Source organism: Ammospiza caudacuta, chromosome 6, assembly GCF_027887145.1.
Source record: "Ammospiza caudacuta isolate bAmmCau1 chromosome 6, bAmmCau1.pri, whole genome shotgun sequence".
NCBI classification, from domain to species: Eukaryota; Metazoa; Chordata; class Aves; order Passeriformes; family Passerellidae; genus Ammospiza; species Ammospiza caudacuta.
The window spans coordinates 27925026-27942854 of NC_080598.1; the positions used below are offsets into that span (position 1 = coordinate 27925026).

General features: G+C 56.5%; 1 protein-coding gene across 1 annotated transcript in view; it reads right to left on the bottom strand.

The window, feature by feature from the left end:
- Positions 1-17829, bottom strand: part of LARGE2 (LARGE xylosyl- and glucuronyltransferase 2) — a 23898-nt gene continuing 6069 nt past the window's right edge. The window contains exons 2-15 of the mRNA XM_058806319.1: positions 6505-6678; positions 5956-6212; positions 5483-5565; positions 5089-5216; positions 4507-4674; positions 4245-4349; positions 3880-3992; positions 3647-3772; positions 3343-3498; positions 3071-3234; positions 2515-2793; positions 2027-2173; positions 1686-1881; positions 1-1577 (exon numbers count right to left, since the gene is read on the bottom strand). Coding sequence (XP_058662302.1) covers positions 1380-1577; positions 1686-1881; positions 2027-2173; positions 2515-2793; positions 3071-3234; positions 3343-3498; positions 3647-3772; positions 3880-3992; positions 4245-4349; positions 4507-4674; positions 5089-5216; positions 5483-5565; positions 5956-6212; positions 6505-6604 — 2220 coding nt within the window. The 5' untranslated portion in view covers positions 6605-6678 and the 3' untranslated portion in view covers positions 1-1379. The remainder of the gene's footprint in view (positions 1578-1685; positions 1882-2026; positions 2174-2514; positions 2794-3070; positions 3235-3342; positions 3499-3646; positions 3773-3879; positions 3993-4244; positions 4350-4506; positions 4675-5088; positions 5217-5482; positions 5566-5955; positions 6213-6504; positions 6679-17829) is intronic.

Sequence of the window (17829 nt, forward strand, 5' to 3'; positions counted from 1 at the left end):
TGAAAAAGAATAAAAAAGCTTTAATTTAAAAATTAAATTAAAAAGAGAGAATAAGCAAGAGGCGTTTGTGCCCTTTCCATACCCCGCACTTTTTATGGTTCCTCTTAGCCGCTCCCACCATGGACGGAAATCCTCACCCTGTACAGAGCAGGCCCTTGCAGCCCAGAGCAAAGCTAAGAAGAGAACAGTGGAGACTGCAGCAGCAGCTGGCCTGGAGAGCCTCCAGGGCCACCAGCAAAATCATCTGGGAAGAAGAAAAGATTAAAAATAAAACCCAGAAACTCTAATTACTGAATTCTTATGAGAAAAGTATTAAATAATTTAAATAGTGTGAGGAATGCAATGCATCCTCTGTGCTCCAGTGTGTGATAGCGATAGAACAGTGTCCAGTCAAGCTGCTCCCAGCATGGGGTTCCTTCCCCCACAATGTTCAGCTATCCTCTTGTCCAGTGCCAGCCATGTCCCTGATTGTTGATGGCAACAACTGTGCTGCCGAGAACTGGGGAGGAGCAGGGTGGGCCTCACTGGGAACTTCTCCCAGCCTCTGCTGGCCCATGAAGCTGCTGTTTTGGGGATGGTTGGCAGCCCTGCCCTGTGGGGCAACAGCAGCACAGGAGAGGATCTGTCACCAGCATGCCTGCTCCCAGCTGGGAGGTCCATCCTGGGAGCTCACTGCTGGCAACAGCAGACAGCCCATTCTGGTCTGGGAGCTCATCCTGCTCTGGGTGACTCCCACACCACCTGTACGGAGCCAGTTCCACTGGAGACTGCATCCATACAGATGAGGAATAATAATATTTACCTCCATTAAACAGCCAGCCTTGATCTGGGTTTGAACCAAGGCTCCAACTACTTGCAGTACTCCCTGGCCACTCGTCTCAGGGGGCCGGGACTTCCTCTGAGCCTGCTCCACAAAGGATGTAAAGGGTTGCTGTACGACCTCATCTCCAACTCAACAAAGCCCCTGAGGGCCTTGCAGACTGAGACCTGGGGCCATTGAGCAGAGGCAGAACAGGGTAAGGTACAGCTCCCAGATCTCTGGAGGAGCCAGGCCTCAAGGTGAGGTGAACTAATGAAGACTGGGAATTCACATTGGCTAAAAGAAGGAAGAGAGGAGATCCCACCCCTGGCCCCTGGCATGGGGAGGTTCCCCTGTAACACAGGAAGGCTGGAGCAGCTTGACCTGCAGGCACTGCCTGTTCTTGCAGCTGTTGTCTTCCACCTTATCTACAGGCATCCCTTTGGTGGGCTGGAGAGGCTGTGCTGCCGACTCAGTTCCCTCGGGCTGGGCGGTGGTGGTGGGCAGAGGCAGGAGGGAGGCCATGCGCCATCCCTTCTCCAGTGTGCTGCTTGTACCCCGCACCCAGTGTCCCCAAGCATCACAGGCTTCTCTCGGCAGTGAGGTATTTGAGTGCAGCAGCCCCGTATCGCCGTGACAGGTCCTGGTGGAACTCCTCCCGCAGGGTCTGGAGGCAGCCCCGGTACCCTACGCTCAGGCGGAACTTGGAGATGTCGAAGCTGGGGGCATGGGGCATGTGGATCATGAAGGCATTGGGCAGGACCAGCAGCTCATACTCCTGGGGACAGAGCAGCAGCCCTTACCATCATCGGCTTGGTGGCACCCACATGTCACTGCCCAGCCACGGGCCCCCAACACCCGGCGGTGCCAGGAGCCCCACACCCACCTGTGCATCCAGCTCCATGATGTGGGACACTTTGTTCCAGCCGAAGCCGACGAACCTCTGGTCATACCTGGGGCAGTCTCGCCTCACTACAACGTAAGGCTCGAAGTCTGGCTGCCATGACACACGGTATGGCACGGTGGCCGTCCGCCATTTGGCGTAGTCTGTTGGGGCGTGGCCTTTTGGCCACACGTGGTACCTACAGGGAGATGGAAATGGAGACTGAGGCAGTAGAGGATGCAGGGGGTCTGCTACCCCACTCTGAGACAGGGGGTGCACAGCCTCAAGCCGCAAGGGTACAGAGCTGACTTCTGCTTGGATGGTGGCACAATGCTAGTCCCTACCTGAAGGTGTAGAGGGAGCCCATGTCCAGCATGGAGAGCAGCTCTGCTTTGGATTTGGGAAAGGTCAGACGGTAGTGCAGGGTCTCAAATGCTGGCACGATGAGAGCTGCCTTCCTCTGGGGCAGCTCCAGCTGTTGGATGGAGTTCCTGTAGTAGTAGGAAGGGTGTGAGGTCTCCCTGACTGTGAGACATAGCCACAGCCTCCTTCCTCAGCCCCTCCAGCCTGCCCACTACTCCACATGGGTATTAATGGGTTTTGAGAATTTGCAGTGGTACCATGCAGGGATAGAAGGAACAGGGGAACTCTCAAAGCCACAGCTCCTTCCTCATCTACTGGTGTCTGACAAAAATAAGGGCCGGACCCCAAGGTTGAACACAAAGGAAACAGCCTCTGCCTATTGAGAGTTGCTACCCAGAGCATTTCCTGAAAACTCTGGTGCTTGGGGAGCCCAGCAGGCTGAGCAAGAGCCAGCTGGAAAAGGCCTTACCTGAGGTAATCGTAGAGGCCATACATGGGCAGGAAGTCGATGTCCGTCAGGAAGACGTACGGGGTCTGCGTGTTGGCCAAGGCCACGTTGCGCAGGAGGTTGATGGGGTAGAACTGCCCCTCCTTGTAGACAATGTGGTAGGCCACGTTGCGGCGGGCGCTCAGCACCTCCGAGGCCTGGGCGTAGCGCAGGAACTGCTGCGCCTCGGCGTCCGACATGTACAGCGCCAGGCTGATGGGGCCTGCCCAGTGCTTGCAGATGGCCTCCAGCATCTGTAACCTGGAGCAGAGGGCACAGCCTGAGCACCAGACCTGCCCTGAGGCAGCTTCTGAACCAAACCTACAACTGGGTGCCTCCAGAGAGCCACATGCCAGTCATGCCCGGCTCAGGAAGGAGCAGGAAGAACTGATGTTCCCAGCTTGGGTTGTTGTTTCTCACTGCCAAATGCTGGCGTGAAAAGGATGAAATGAGATTCCCTGGTAGCTCCTAAGCTGTAGAGCCTATCCAGAGGCGTGGATGTGGGTTCCAACCTCCCACCAGTTCTACTGGCGAGTACCTGTCCATGGAGAGCTGGGCCACGAGGGTGACATCGGTGGGGTTGGGAAAGGCCAGGAACTCATACTGCAGGAAGAACAGGTGGATGCGGTGCTGCATGAGGTGCTGCTGGCGGAAGTCATAGCAGGGATCATCCTCATCCAACTCCTCCAGCGCCTGCTGCAACTGCAACACCATGAAGGTGAGGGAGAGTAGGAACCCCAGGGGCAGCTGCATGAGGTCTCTGCCCACCCAGAGCTCTGCAGCTGAGGGCAGAGTTGCAGTCAGCCTCACCTGGTCCCTGGGTGGGCTGGGAAGACTGGCACAGCCAAAAAGCTCTCTGCGCAGCAGGTTCCCATCGTACTCCAGGAAGGTTAGGTAGAGGTTACGGAAGAACTCCACGTGCTTGTTCTTCACCCGCAGCTTCTTGGGCGAGTTCCAGTGGATCACCTGAGCAGTAGTGTGTCACCCCATGTAAGGGAAGTCAGCAGCACCAGGCTCCCCAAACCCTCAGACCCCATGCTGACTCCCCTGGACTTCCAGTGCCTGCACTGTGCTTCAGGCCCTCCCCAGTCTCAAAAGCAACAACCCCACCCACCTTGAGATCTGAGAGCTCAGTGTAGCACTGCTCTGAGCGGGTGTGATCAGAGAGCTGCACATTCCAGAAGCAGGGAAGGCGGTACACCAAGGATGGGTCCTGCTTGATCACCGCATTGAAGATATCCTAGGAGAGAGAAAGGTGAGTGCACTGGTGGATGAGGAAGATCCCCTGTGCCTGCAGTGCTGTGGGAATGCAGAAGGACCAGCCTGTCCCAGAGGAGGGACAGTTACCTGATCAGCCAGCGAGGTGGAGAGCATGCTCATCAGCTCCCGCTCTGCTGTCAGCCGCCACATCTGCTCCCAGCCCAGGCGGCGCAGGCGGTCCAGCAGGAGCAGGATCACCCCTGAGGGCCAGGGGAGAGGGCACAGGGTCACTGAGAGAGCACTCAGCCACCAAAGAGCTGAGGCACAGCTGCCTGCATGCCTTCAGCCCCTGGGACATGCCACTTCTCTGTGCCCAGCCACAACCCTGGGATGCTGTAGCACTCCTCTTGTTCCCACCACCTTCCTACTTTACCCAGTCTCCCTGTGCCAAGTACCACCTCAGCTGCATGTGCCATGAGGCTGCACCTGCCACCCTGGCAGCCCACACTCACCTGTGTTGAAGCCACGTCCCAGGGCTGGCCATGGTTTGTGGTTTTTCCACAGGTTGCCTAAGTACCAGTCACTTTGGTTCTCCACCAGCCCAATCACCTGCTTTTCTGAGAAAACAGAGGGACGTGGATGCAGGTCATCTTGCTGTTGGTTCAGAGGGCCCAAGCAAACCCACTGTGTTGGTGCTGTGGCAGGCAGGCACTGCCACCCTGAGCCCAGCATCCAAGGCCCCCTGCCAGGGCCCCAGGAGCACCCTATCCTCACCAGAAAACTTTCCAAAGACAGCCCAGAGCTCAGCAATGTCGGTGGCAAAGGTGATGTCCGTGTCCAAGACAATGACTTTGGAGAGGTTGGAGGGTAGTGCCTTGGTAAGTGTCAGCTTCATCAGTCCGTAGATGCCAGAGTAGTGCTTGTTGGGGATCCATGACACCTCTGGCTGCAAGGCAACACACCTCAGGGCCAGGCATGGCCATGCCTTTCCCCTGCCTGGGCAGCTGTGTGTCCTGGAACCCCATGCAGAGGAGGCCAACAACAGAAGGGTCATGCAGAGCTGTGGAGCCAGCCAAGCCTAGAGCATTTCCTCCAGCCACCAGAATCCCCACCTGGACTCCAGTGTCTCACTCAGCTCTGCCACAGGCGCACTGCTACCACAAGGCACTTCCCCACTTTGCCAGTACCAGCCTTGGGCTCCCCTCTCAGCAGCACCAGCAACAAGCCCAGAAAGAGGAGGGGGTGAGAAGGATCAACAAGAAAAAGTTACTCATCCTCCATCCACTCATCCCTCTCTGCTGCTCCCCTTGACCCTCTAAGCATTGGCTTGGGACAGGGTAAAGGGAGGGCAAGCACCTGCCTTCAAGTCATCAGCATTGTAGAAGCTGACGTGGACGGAAGGCACCATCCAGGACTGGAAGAGTGTCTGAAGGATCTGATGGGCCACTGAATCCGTGATGAAGTGAAAGTGGAGGGGGTTTTTCCTGCCAAGGGCAAGCACAGCAACATTCAGCATCACAGCAGCATAAAGAGGACATAGTTCCCCATCCCACCCATGGACAGATATCAGCCGAGGGGGCAAATGGAAAAAAAACCCTCCAGGGGAAACAAATTCCACTGTGCCACTCTAAGCACAAAGGGTAGAGAGAGGTCCTAAAGCCCCTCTTCTGCAGCACTGCCTGCTGCAGCCTGCAGTAGCTCATCTGAGAACCCCAACCAGCAGGCTGCTGGCACAAGGTCTCCTCATTACCTGTGGAAGAGGATGGATTTCACCAGCGTGACCACGTCCCGGCTCGCGTTGTGCCCAGCACACACAATTGCAACATGAAGGAGCTGCCCAAAGACAAACGGTGCGTTTTTGAGACTGGACACCTCCTCCCTGCAGGGCTGTCACCTCCTGCCTGGGACCACACTACAGGGAGAGGCTTCAAAACCCAACCTTTCCCATGCAGAAGGAGCCACAAAGAGGGGTGGGAGTTCCCTAACTCAGAAGTGGGAATATGAGTCTTGCTGCCACTCCTCCTGTCTGGTCTCCTTCTCTGGAGAAGGAAAATACCCTCACCCACTGAGCACTGTGGAGAGCCAGGATGAGGCCCCAGCATGGCCAGAGCACAGGAAGAGCAGTGCCAGGTGAGGTGCTCATATATCCATGCTCCACAGGGTCCCAGCCTCCCACCCAACATTCCCTATCCACAATGCCACCATGCTGGTGCCATCACCCACCTCACACTTGTGCACTGTCCGCTGCTTGGCACAGGCTGTGTGGTTGCTCCTCTCGCCCCCAGGGGGGTCTCTGTCCTCGGCAGAAGCCCCCCACTGCGGGCTGCCATCGCTGCCCTCGGCCTGAGCCTGGCTGAGCTGCAGCCGGAGCTGCTGATTCTCCTCCTCCACCCTGCGCACACGTGAGGCCAGCGCCTCCCGCTCCACATCCCGGCTCGGCTGCTCGCCCAGACAGGGTGGCAGCAGGAGGAAGCGGCCATCTGTGGAACAGATATGGACATGCAAAGGGCATGGCAAGGCCAGGAGAGCCCACGTGTGAATGTTGGGGCAGAACCACAACTGAGAGGTCCAGGCATATCTCACAAATGCCCAGCCAACATCTCAGCTATGTTCCCCTGATCTTCAGAGATGTCCCTGGAGATGTCCTAAAGTCAAATTCACCTGCAGTAACTTGCATGGCCAGAGCAGCCATCCCAAGGCCTAATCCCCTGCTGCCCACCCTCTGTTGTGGACTGTCCCTTGATTTGAGGAGGACAAGAAGGACTCACTCACATTCGAGGCTTCCCACAAAGAGGTAGAGCCAGGAGAGGAGAATGGCCAGGGTCACTGTGGCGAGCAGCAACTTCAGCTTCGTGCGCCAGGAGCGCAACATGATGTGCTGGCAGGACACGGGCAACAAGGATCAGGTGGGCAACCCGAGTCCGGCTGGCCCTGGCATCCTAGAGCCTGTGAGGGACAGGGGAAAAGAGAGAGGCGTCACCAGTAGCCCCCACTCAGGTGTGCCAACATTTCCCCAGCAGGACATCCTCCATCACCTGCTCCTCCAGGACATAAATGGGCAACTCAAGGAGTGAAACGGATGCCCAGACAGCACACTCCTGCCCATGATGGAACTTTTACCCCCCCTCGACTTGTCCCGCCATCTGGACTGGACTGCAGAGCCTGTGGGGGGGACCTCAAATATGGAGGGGAATGGGGATAGGAAGGAGGTTTCTGAGAGATTTTACCCCAGTTTTGTGCCTTGCTCCCTTCCATCCCACAGGCCTAGGGCTCACAGAGGAGAGGAGGGATAATAATGCTAGGAGGTCCTCCCGAGCTGGGCGGCGGGTCGCGGAGCCTGCCCGTGGGAGGAGCGCGGTGCCTCCCCCGCCGCCTCGGCCGGAGCGCGGCCCACGCAGGGCCGGGGGGCTCGGGGAACTCCCGCACCCAAGCGCCGCCGCCCGCCCACTTCGGTGGGAAAACCCCAAACACTTGGGCGAAAGTCGCTCCCCGGCCACAATGGGGGATGGGGCGGCCGGGGCAGCCTCCCCACCCCGCCGCGCTCTGCCACGCGTGTTAGGCCGCTTTCACTGCTCCGCCGCCGGCAGGACGCTCTCAAGGCAGGCTCAGCCCTGCTCCCGCCGGGGCCCCGCGGAGCCAGGCGCCCGGGCAGGCAAAAACCCCACGGGGAAGGAGACGCCTGCCCCCCGCTGCAGCCTGCCCTCGCTCTGCACCCCTGCCCGCGGCTCCGCACCCTCGGCGCAGCAACATCTGGACAACAAAAGCTGCCGTCGGGCTGAATGGGCCGGATTAGGGTCTGCTCCCCCTGCACACGCCCCGCTGGAGCCCATTGATGTGCAGATGCCCATGGGGCCGCGGGGGCTGGAGCCTAGGAGAACACATACCGCGGCCCCCGACCCTCCCCGCGGCCCCTGGGGCCGGGTGCAAGCTCCAGCCCGCTGGAGCAATTGCAGACGAATGGCCCCATCCACCCTCGGTGAGGGATACCCCGGCTCTAAAAGGGCTGGGGCATGGCCAGCCCGCGGGAGCACGGCCACGCCAGCCCATTGGAGCTACAGCTGAGCTCCCGCGGCACGGCCCCTGAGAGCTGCACCTGGCAGAGAAGGTGCCTACTGGCATCACCACTCCCTGCAAGCCAGGCCCGTGCTTGACCTGCTTTTGTGCTCTACAGAGCAGGCCAAGCACAGGCATGGCAGGGAAAACGGGGAGCTGACGCATGGAGCACACCAGGCCCAGGCACCCCTTCTCCCTGCCACAGCCACGGGCCGTGCTGGACATGGCGAGATCTCCACACGCTGCTGCCAGCCTGTCTCCCATCTCACATGCTGAGGTGCACACAAAGTTGGAGGGCTGTTCAGGCCACGCTGGAGGGGCATGGTGAGAAAAGGCCGAGGAGGTCAGCCAGCACCCAGGGGAAGCAGAGGGGCAGGGAAACAACTTTAGCACAAACAAAGGAGAGAGAAGGTGATGGCACACAGCAGCATCCGTCCTGCTCCCACTTGCCCACATGGCCCCTCACTCCAGGAATGGTACTCTCTCCCCAGCCTGCATGTGAACACACTACTAGGATGGCAATTCTGCGGGACCAGATGGGACCAGCAGCAAGTCAGTTTTCACCTCTCCCAGAGGCACCCAAGGATCCATCTATCCCACACCTCATAAGACCCCCACCCTTCCTGCCACCCCTTGTGCTACTCCTCACCTGGCTGCTTGCCTTCCCCCAGGCGCTGGTTTCCTTACCTGCCTCTCCCCTCCGCCTCCTCCACCGCTTCCCCGGCGCCTCCCAAGCCGGCTGGCAGCCCACTGCTACTGCTCCCTCCCGGGGCTGCCGTTCCCTGTCCTCCCTTTACTCCTCCCTTCTAGATCTGACACTTTCCCCCTCCTCCCCGATCTCAAACCCATGCTCCCCCCGCACACCCCGCCGGCCCCCCTTTCAGAGGAAGAAAGAACAAACAAAACAAGAGATTAAATTCGCTTTCTACTCAAGAGCCCCCAGCGCCAGGGGCACAGAGTTGCCCAAAGTAAATTGGGAGGAATCCATCCTCCTTCCAACTCCCTTCCCACTCCCAGGCCTCAAAATCCCTCCTTCACACAGTGAAAAAAAGGAAGGATCAGGATTATCTACCCCCTTCCTAGCACCTGCCTCCTCCTTTACTGGGGCATGTGCAGAAGACTTTGTCCTCACAGAGAGATCTGTGGGGGCCTTGGGAAGGTGGCAGAGCCCACCTGTTCTCCCCATGACTGGGAAAGAATGGTTCCACAGCCTACCCGGGATGCAAATATGGTGAGGATGGGATGCAGACCTTGCTGCTACCCAGAGAGAAATGTACTGGCCACCATCAGAGCACTTGCCCATCAACTTAGCAAGAGTGCAAGCCTCACTGTGGATCTGAAAGGGAAAGAGCTGTTCCCCTACTGTCTCATCCTTGCTCTGGCCCAGAAGTGCAAGGCTCACTGAAAGGGTGCAGTGTTCAACCAGACCTGCCCAGCATACCAGGAGTGAGCAGGATGGTGGAAGGAGGGGCAGGAGGCCGGGGCTGGGAATGCTAACTATGCAGAGAGAGGCTCTACCTGCAGCTCCCCCCTCCCCACAGCGCAGGCCCCTTCCCCGCTGGGAAAGGCAGCGGCCCTGGCCCGGGGCTGCAGCAGGAGAAGCCCTTGCCGGGAATGCCCAGTACCGCGGGCGTCGGGAGGGGGCCGGGTGCGGTGGGAGAAGGCCAGGAGCGGCAGCAGGCAGAGGACTGGGATGCGGAGCCCCTGCACAGCCCTCCGATGCAACGTAAATGGCCCCCACCCCAGAGCCCCGGGTGAGGTGAGGCGGGTCCCGGCCTGCCCGCGCAGCCACAGCAGCGCCCAGATGGCTGCCCTGGGAGGCACGATTACCTCCCTCACGCTCGGGCAGCTCCTGCTTGCCCTTGCAGAGCCCCGGTACAACAGGCAGCAGCTCCTCAGCAGCGCCCTTCAGCCCAGCCCTGCCCCGGCAGGGAGAGGAGACGCCCGGGCTGCCCTGCTGCTCCGCTGAGCAGGCGGCTCCCCAGGGCAGGGCCCCTTCCCTTCGCTCCCCCAGCCGCCCCGGGGCACATGCTCAGCAGGAACCGTCCTGCCCCTGCTCCACGGTATCCAGCATGTGCTCCAGCTGAGGCAGTGCCACGCTGGACTTACCCATGCTTTGGGAGCAGTGCAGACCTGCAGCCCGCGGCCAACAGCACCGCTTCAGCAGAGGAACCCGCCTCGTGCTCCAGCTGACCTCTGCAGCTTCTGCACATGCTTGTCCTGGCCACCATACCGCGTCGGCTCCCAACACCGAGAGCGAGTGCTCTGGGACCCAGCCAGGCCCTCTCCAGCCAGGGCAGGAACAGGTAGGCTGCTGGGGAGCACAGGCACGGCAGGGGCCTTCACGGGGGTGAAGATGGCAAGCCAGAAACAGCCTCTCTGTGAAACATTAGAGGCGCAGCAAGCGGAGGGCAAGGCTGGAAGCGGCTCCTTGGCAAGGGGCACAGCGGGTACCAGCAGCCATGGCCCAGCACATAAAGCTCCTGGCTCCAGCGTCCCTGCAGTCACGGCCTGGGGCCTCTCCGCCCTCCCTCCTCAGTCTCCTTGCTCACCAGACAAGCGCAGCCAGCAGAAAGACGAGAGGTTTCCCAATACTGCCGTCTTCCAACCCCAGCGTGGGTGCGGGGCAGAAGTGCTGCTCACAGCAGGTTATCCTCCCTCCCCCACATTCTTCCCAGGAGCAAGCAGCTCCTGCTTCAGCAGGGATCAGAGGATACAGCCACTGGGACTGAAAAAGGCACCCCTGTCCCCTCTCTAGCTGGAAGAAGCTGACCAGGGTGGATACGAGGGAAGGGGCAGGCAGGACCCAGGCCTTATGCCTGGGGCACCCTGCCTCCAGTGACAACAGGGCAATGGCCAGGGGACAGAGAATGTCATGCCAGCAGAGCTGGGCAGCTGCACAAACACCAGTGCGTGCTCACACCAACCTCTGATGCGTGGGCAGGAGCCCAAAGCTGGCTGTATGCCGGCCACCCTTCCATGCACAAGCAGCCTTCATTCCTGGGAAAGTGCAGCCACTTTGCTTGCCCCAGGCTCCTCCTGAGAGCTGCCCATGTGCTGGCACTCCACTCCTCCACGATCCACTCTTTTGCAGGAAATCCCCTTTTCTTTGTAGGCCCCATTGCTCAGCCTGAATGGCCTTCGCTCTCTACGGCTCAGTAATAATCAGGTGAGCAGTTAATGTTTAGGGAGAGCTGGCAGCGGAAATTTTGCCATCACATTACCATGTTTCCTCCAGCCCTGCAAGCACAGAGGGGAGCAGCTCTGTTTTCCCACATCACAATTGGCAGCAAGGCCCATGGGAGGGTGGGTGTCTCAGCCTGTTGTCTCTTCTAGAGCTAATGTGTACCTGCAGAGGCATGCTGAGGCACAACTACACTGTCTGTGGGTACCAAGCCAGAGGCCTGAAGGGGCACAGGGACAGTCCCAAGCTTGCTGCCCCCTCTACTGCCTCCCTCCTAGGTATTACAAGGGAAGAGGTTGCCTGGCTGTTCCCAGTAAAGAGCTGCAGGGCAGTCAGGAGAGGAGTGATTTCATGGAGCTATGGTGTCTGTTGTCTTACCTAGGTGTAGGTGAAAGAAACTGCAAATTTTCCCAGGTCTCATTTTTGGAAGAGTGACAGTTTAGCTGACCTGCTTAGACTGCCTCAGTAGAAGCCCAACACAACAGCTTCCCAGGTTTGCAGAAGGTGAGAAGACGCCCAAAAGCTGCAACAAGAGCTGCACAGCCAGACTGGGAACTCAGAAAAGGCACCACAGTTTGAAGAGAAGCAACTGGGGACAATCACTTTTGCGCTTACAGATGGAGGGGACAGGCTGGTTCCTCATTCAGCAGATCACCTTTAAAGTGTACTGCAGCACCCATCTGACAAAGTACCTTATGATTCAGGGTCACCTCCCTGTCCTGCTCCCTATGCCTGAAATGTTGCTGCTTGAGGGGGGCTGTGCCAGCCAGCAGATACCACACAGGCAGTGCAGAGCAGGGTAGCTGCAGGAATTTACAGAGGCGGAATGGAATTTGGCCAGGGGAGCAGGATTAAAACCCCATGCTCCGGATTACCATGCCGTCCCTCCCTCCCCAGTCTTATGATAAGCAAACCCTAAGTGAGAGTTTCACCTTTGTATTTCCCTGGAAAGAGCAACCTCTGGCAAAAGAGCCACCAGAGTGTTCTAGAGGTGGGATCCAGTAGCACTCACAGTTGGATACCAACACATGCTGCAAAAGGAAGCATCCTCATCTCCCACTGCTTCCAGACACCACCAAGCTACTGAGAAAATCCCAGAAAGGACCCTCCTGGAACAACAGGCAGCTGTGCCTCAGTTACAGCTCATTCTCAAACATCAAGCTCTTCTCAGGCCTGTAAGATTACCACACACTCAATTCTGCTGCTCTGAGTTCAGTTTTTTATTCTCCAGAGGTCATTCTGAAAAGCCATCTTCTCCTTCTCTGGCAGAACCACAGCACTTGGGGAAGAGAAGCTAAAAGTCTCTGAAGGGTGTTGAAGCTCCAAGCTTGGCTGAAGCAGCGACTCTTGTCACCAGACTGTTTCCTTGTTTCCAGAGGAAACCAGCAAGCTCAGGCTGGGACTGACAGAAATGCCGTGCTGCTTACCTCTTCATGTCTGAAACCCAGGAATGTATCAGGGGAGCAGCTCCTCTTGGCAGGCACTCCGATCACAAGGCCCTGCTAGACACAGTCTGCCGTTGCAGAGTCAGTCTTCCTGCCTGCAACCAGGCACTGGGTCCAGCTGCCCAGCAGAGCGTCAGCCACAGGGGGCACGCAGGGCATGCATGGGGACAGCAGTGCCACAGCAGAATGTGCAAGCGTGTGGCGTGGGAGGCCTGAGCCTACCAGACACCCTGCAGTGCTCACAGGCTGGGCAGCTGCATTCTGCCACAACTCTCAGGCAAAGTAAAGGGGGCCCACCCAGACAGCAACACAGTCCCCAAGTGCTCTCATTCCTCTTAAGCCCAAGAAGAAGCTGGAAGGACCCCAAGAAACTCACAGGGAGGTGTTCAACACACTGATTCCAGCTTTACCTCCCTGGACTACAAGTCATTTGAGGATACTCAGCAGGTGAAGTATCAACACTGACTGGCCTTTCTCTGGGCCTGGTGAAGTTCAAGCCTAACTGAGGACAAACACAGAGGCCACAAACTGCTGAATCAAATCTCCTCCTCATGCCTCCCTGGCTAGCACAGCTTGGCACAGGAGGGACCAGCCCTGGGCACTGGGACCCCAACTGCCTCTTGAAACAGGAGCAGCAACAGGGGCTGATCTCTAGCTCCCTTCCTCTCTCATGGGATTAGGTTTCTACTATCTGCATTTTTGCTGATGTTTGTGCTGCAGCTAATGGCCAGCTCTGAATCTATTAAGTTCACCGTGTCCTGCTCTCCGGATGTGCTACGGGCATCAATACCTGTTTACCCTGCCATTTCCTGACACTTCACTACTGCGGGCTTGCAATGGTTCCTGGGGTTAGAGTGAGCAGGGCCAGCAGCCAGGAACTCCAGCTTTTCTCCAAGGCAGCCTGCAGCAAGCCCTCCACCAGTTCCAGCTCTGCCATCAGCACAGCTGGAACACCCAGCAAGCATCCTGCTAATACAGCAAGGGCTGGGAGTTTCATCCTGTGTGGTACTGACAGCCCAAGTTTCCAGCTGGCAGTGCCCATGGGTAGGGACTAACCCCACATCCCCCTGCTCCCTTGAAATGCTCTTGAACATCCTGCACCAGGTGGTGTTCCCTGGTGGGACAAGCGAGACTGGGATATGTTGTGCATATCCCAGCACAACAGGCCAGACTTAGCCCCTACACATGCTTGCAGTCTGCACCACCTCAGGCAAAATTAATTAGGTTAATTACAGCAAAAAAAGGAGACAAAGGGACTCCAACAACCCCATATTGGCACTCTACCTGGAAAAGCTCACAAGAGGTATGACACCATCCACCTCTGGGGAGGTGCCAGAGGCATGGCTGTGAGCCAGGTTGTCAGGTGCCTGCTGTGCATTGTTACCAGCAGAACTGGGTAAGTGTTTTTGGCTGAATAGTTATTGATTGAAAACTGCAGTTTCCAGACAGCTCAGAGCTATTTGCTCCTTCATTACAAGTTTTGGACAAGAACAAAAAGCGTTGTTTTCCAAGCAAAAAAGTCTCATTTTGCATTGTTTTGTTTGTAATTGAGCTGCATTGCATTCAAAATAAAAGATAAAGGGTCTCTCAAATTTGTCTGTGTTGAGTTTTTCTCCCTCCAGCTTTTCATTTTGGGCACTAAATCAAGCAATTAATTATTTGTCTAGCTCTGGTCTCCAGACAAGGTGAGAGCATCATGAGCCAAAAGGCTGGAACAGCTCTGCCCAAGCAGCAGTTCTGAGGAGGGTGTTGATTTGTTTTGTGCTGCAGGCTCCTTTCAGGCCTTAGCTTGAGTTCCCTCGGGGTTAGCAAACACTCCCTGGGGAGAAGAGAGCAGGGCCCTGTGCAAGGAATGGCAGATACCCCACCACAAGGGATCCACCTGCCCAGTGGGCAGCAGTTCAGGAGACACAAGGTCATACCAGGGCTTGGAGGACATGCTAGGAGCAGGGCTTCCCATGCCAACTGCCCTGCACAGAATCATAGGATATCCTGAGCTGGAAGGGACCCATAAGGATCATCAAGTCCAACTCCCAGCTCAGCACAGGACAACCTCAGAAATCACACCATGTGCCTGAGAGCATTGTCCATAAGCTTCTTGAACTCTGTCAGGCTTGGTGCTGTGACCACTTCCCTGGGAGCCTGTTCCAGTGCCCAAGCCACCCTCTGGGTTTTTCCTAATAACCAACCTAATCCTCTGCTGATACAGCTTCATGCCATCGGCTCGTGACACCCTGGTCCCTCACTAGTCCTGCTGGTATCAGTCACTGGAGCAACTCCTCCAAATTCCATCTCTCACAATGCCAGACAATTCCATCTCTCACAATGCCAAACTCTAGTCCAGCAGCCGGGCGCACACTGACCGACAGTGAAAGGCGATCCCTCTCCTCTGCATGAAAAGCAGCCGAGCTCATGGATGCAGCCCAGTACCTCTTCCACAAGGGACTAGCTCAAACTGGGAGCTGTGCTCAAGCAGCCACTCCTATATCTTCCCTGTCCAAAGCTATTCCTGGCACCAATGCCCTCAGTGCCCAAGTCAGGCTGAAAGCACAGCTCATCCACACAGGAATGGAACAACTGCACTATAAATAGCAAACCAGAATGGCTCAGGGCAGGCTCTAAAAAACCCAAGCAGCAATATGCCATCCACTCAGGATGCCCTGGGCATTTTGTATGACCAGAAGGGATTCTGAGCTACAGAGAAGCTTGCACGTTGCCAAGAGGCTCTGACAACACTGGAGGAAAAACTGTTGTCCAGGCTAAGACACAAAACTTACCTGCAAAAAAACCACATAGGGCATCTTGCAAACTGGAAATGAGGTAGTGACTAATGGGGGCAAAAAAGGAGGGGAAGTGGATCCCAGAGGGGAGGCAGTTCCCAAAGCCAGGCAGTGGAAAGGAGAATACTCTCAACATCCAAACTCATTACTAGCCCTCCTCCCTTCCTGCTGCTCCTTGTGTTCCTATCCCTGGGGCTTCTCACACTGCTGAGCTAAACCGTGAACTTGCACACTAAAGGACAAAGGCAGGGAAGAAACAGCATAGCTCAACTCAACCAAGCAGCAGGTGAGTGGCTGAGGACAAAAGCTCATGTCTTCTCCAATCCACAGCAACCTCTTTGCAGTGCCCAGCCTGCACCAGGACAGGCATAACATCTCAGGTCATCCTGCGATCAGGTCTTCCAGGATGCTTCTAGGAAGACCCTTCCCACCACACTCATCCTCACTACTCCTTCTTCCCTCCTAGTGCCTCCATGTGGATCCGCCTTCCTCTTCTCACGGACACCGTACGTCCCTATGAAGGGATCTCAGCCTCCCCAGATGAGGATGTGACCGGCCTCATGCAGCACTGCCAGGCACCAGCCTCCCACTGCTGCGAGGGATTCCTGCTCTGCAGCACCTGGGCATACACTGGGAATAAGAGCACAGAGGAGACTGCTGGGAAATCAAGAGAGGGGTGTATGCACAGCGAAGGCACACACCTGAACCAAATCACCCAGTAAATAAACACACAAGCACACACACAAAAGGAAGCAGTTGCTTCCTCTGACAGAAAGCTTATTTTGTCAGAATAGGAAGACAGCACTCAAGGAAAAACGCCAAACCCCTGCTTTATTGCACCTGGAGTACCAAAACGAGACAGGACACAAAAAGCAAAGATAGCCAGTGCTGACTATAATTCCACCTCGAGAATTCTGTAGGCCCACAACTCTCTTGGCTTCTCCCCCATGGCTCTCCTGTCACTCCTCACCCTTCCTCCTCAGCGCAGCAGGCAGGAAAAGAGGTAGAGGTCTCAAGTTTGGCCAAGTTTCCACTCAGGGAACAGAAGCTTGATAACAGGCTGGACAGGATGTGAGCACCCATTGAGGAAGAGGATTAGTAACCCCTTAATCTGCACATTTTGGAGTCTAAGCACTTTGCTCTGCTCTTTAATTAAACCATGGAGTGCAAAGATTGCCAGAAGGTAGAGAACAAGGAGGAAGAAGGAAAGGAAAGAAGAGACTGTGGCTTAAAGGCTGTTCCCTGCAGCTTAAATGCAAGGGGAGGGTGTTACTAGCAGGGATGTATTTCACCTCAAGTGCTTTATACTGGGGCTGTTGAGCATCCTATTGCCTTCCCTGATCCAATCTATGGGTGAGTCAGGAGCAGGATGAAGGGCAAACTGCCTGAGGGCCTGGGGATGACAAAGGAGGGAGCAAGGAGATCTATCAGACTGGACAAAGCTTTACCTGTGGCAGCTTTGTCTGGCTGGCCATGACTCCCCTCCCGAGTCTCCTGCCTCCTGGGAAGCAATATGAGTGCCAGAGCAATGTTTGTCTCCACTTCACACACCTGTCTGCACAAAAGGGCCTTGTTCCAGCACTTATCTGGCTCCAAGATGGGGAGGGGCCACTGCCTCACTGCCCTTCCACCCAGGCAGGACTTTCAGCTCCACGTCATGCTTCTTTGGATCTGCCTGGCAGAGGAAAATTTCCTGACACAGGTAAAGAGGGAAAACTTTTACCACAGCCCAAGACAAACAAAGCAGTTTCCCTCAAGCTGTGCTCAGGCACACGTGCCCCTGCAGAGTAGGCAGCGAGCCTGAGACTCCAGAAGCTACCTGAGCATGAGGATAGGAGCCCCACAGCACAGGGAGACAGACAGCTGCTGCCAGAGCTGGGAATAGAGCTGCCAAGGAATGGCCTCACCTCCCTAAATGCTCTGCCACCAGCTCTGCCCCACCAGACCAAGGCAGGGGGCTGCCTGTGTGCAGGGGCAGCCTGTCACTCCAGCGTTCCTCTCTTCCCTCACTCCTATTCTTTGGAATTCCTCTCCTCTGTTTGCTTTGTTTCAGACCTCAATGAACAGGAAGAAAAGGGAAGGAGCCTTGACAAATCCGATCAAGGCACAGACATTGCTGAGGCTCCCTCCTGCTGGCATGCCAAGCCCTACACTAATGAGGGGCAGGGAGAGAGAGGTAGCCACTGAGAACAGTGGCCCCAAAGAAACACTTGATGTAACAGACAGAGGGAAAAGAAGCTGCTAGGACAGAACAATGCCAGCACAAGCTCCCAGCCTTCAGAAGGGGGTCTTCCCATTTTCCCTGGCCCAGAGAGCTCCTCAGTCCAGGTGCCAGCGACTTACTGCCCACTACACAAGAAATAAGCAATAGACCATGGTATTGTCTGGGGAGAAGGATCCAGACATGCACACAGAAGAGCCACAGAGATCAGGTCACACTTTATTCAAAGGACTGCTGTGGAGAATCTAGTCCTTCCCTCCAGACAACTGGGCTATGGGGGCTTGCAAGTCCCAGTGTTGTCTCCAGAGCCTCCCACAGGTCCCAAATACTCAGAGAGCCAAGCCTTTCTGCTACGTGATTATCTCCTGTATACTGACTTAGAAGTACTAAAACAGCAAGGGAGCAACCACATGT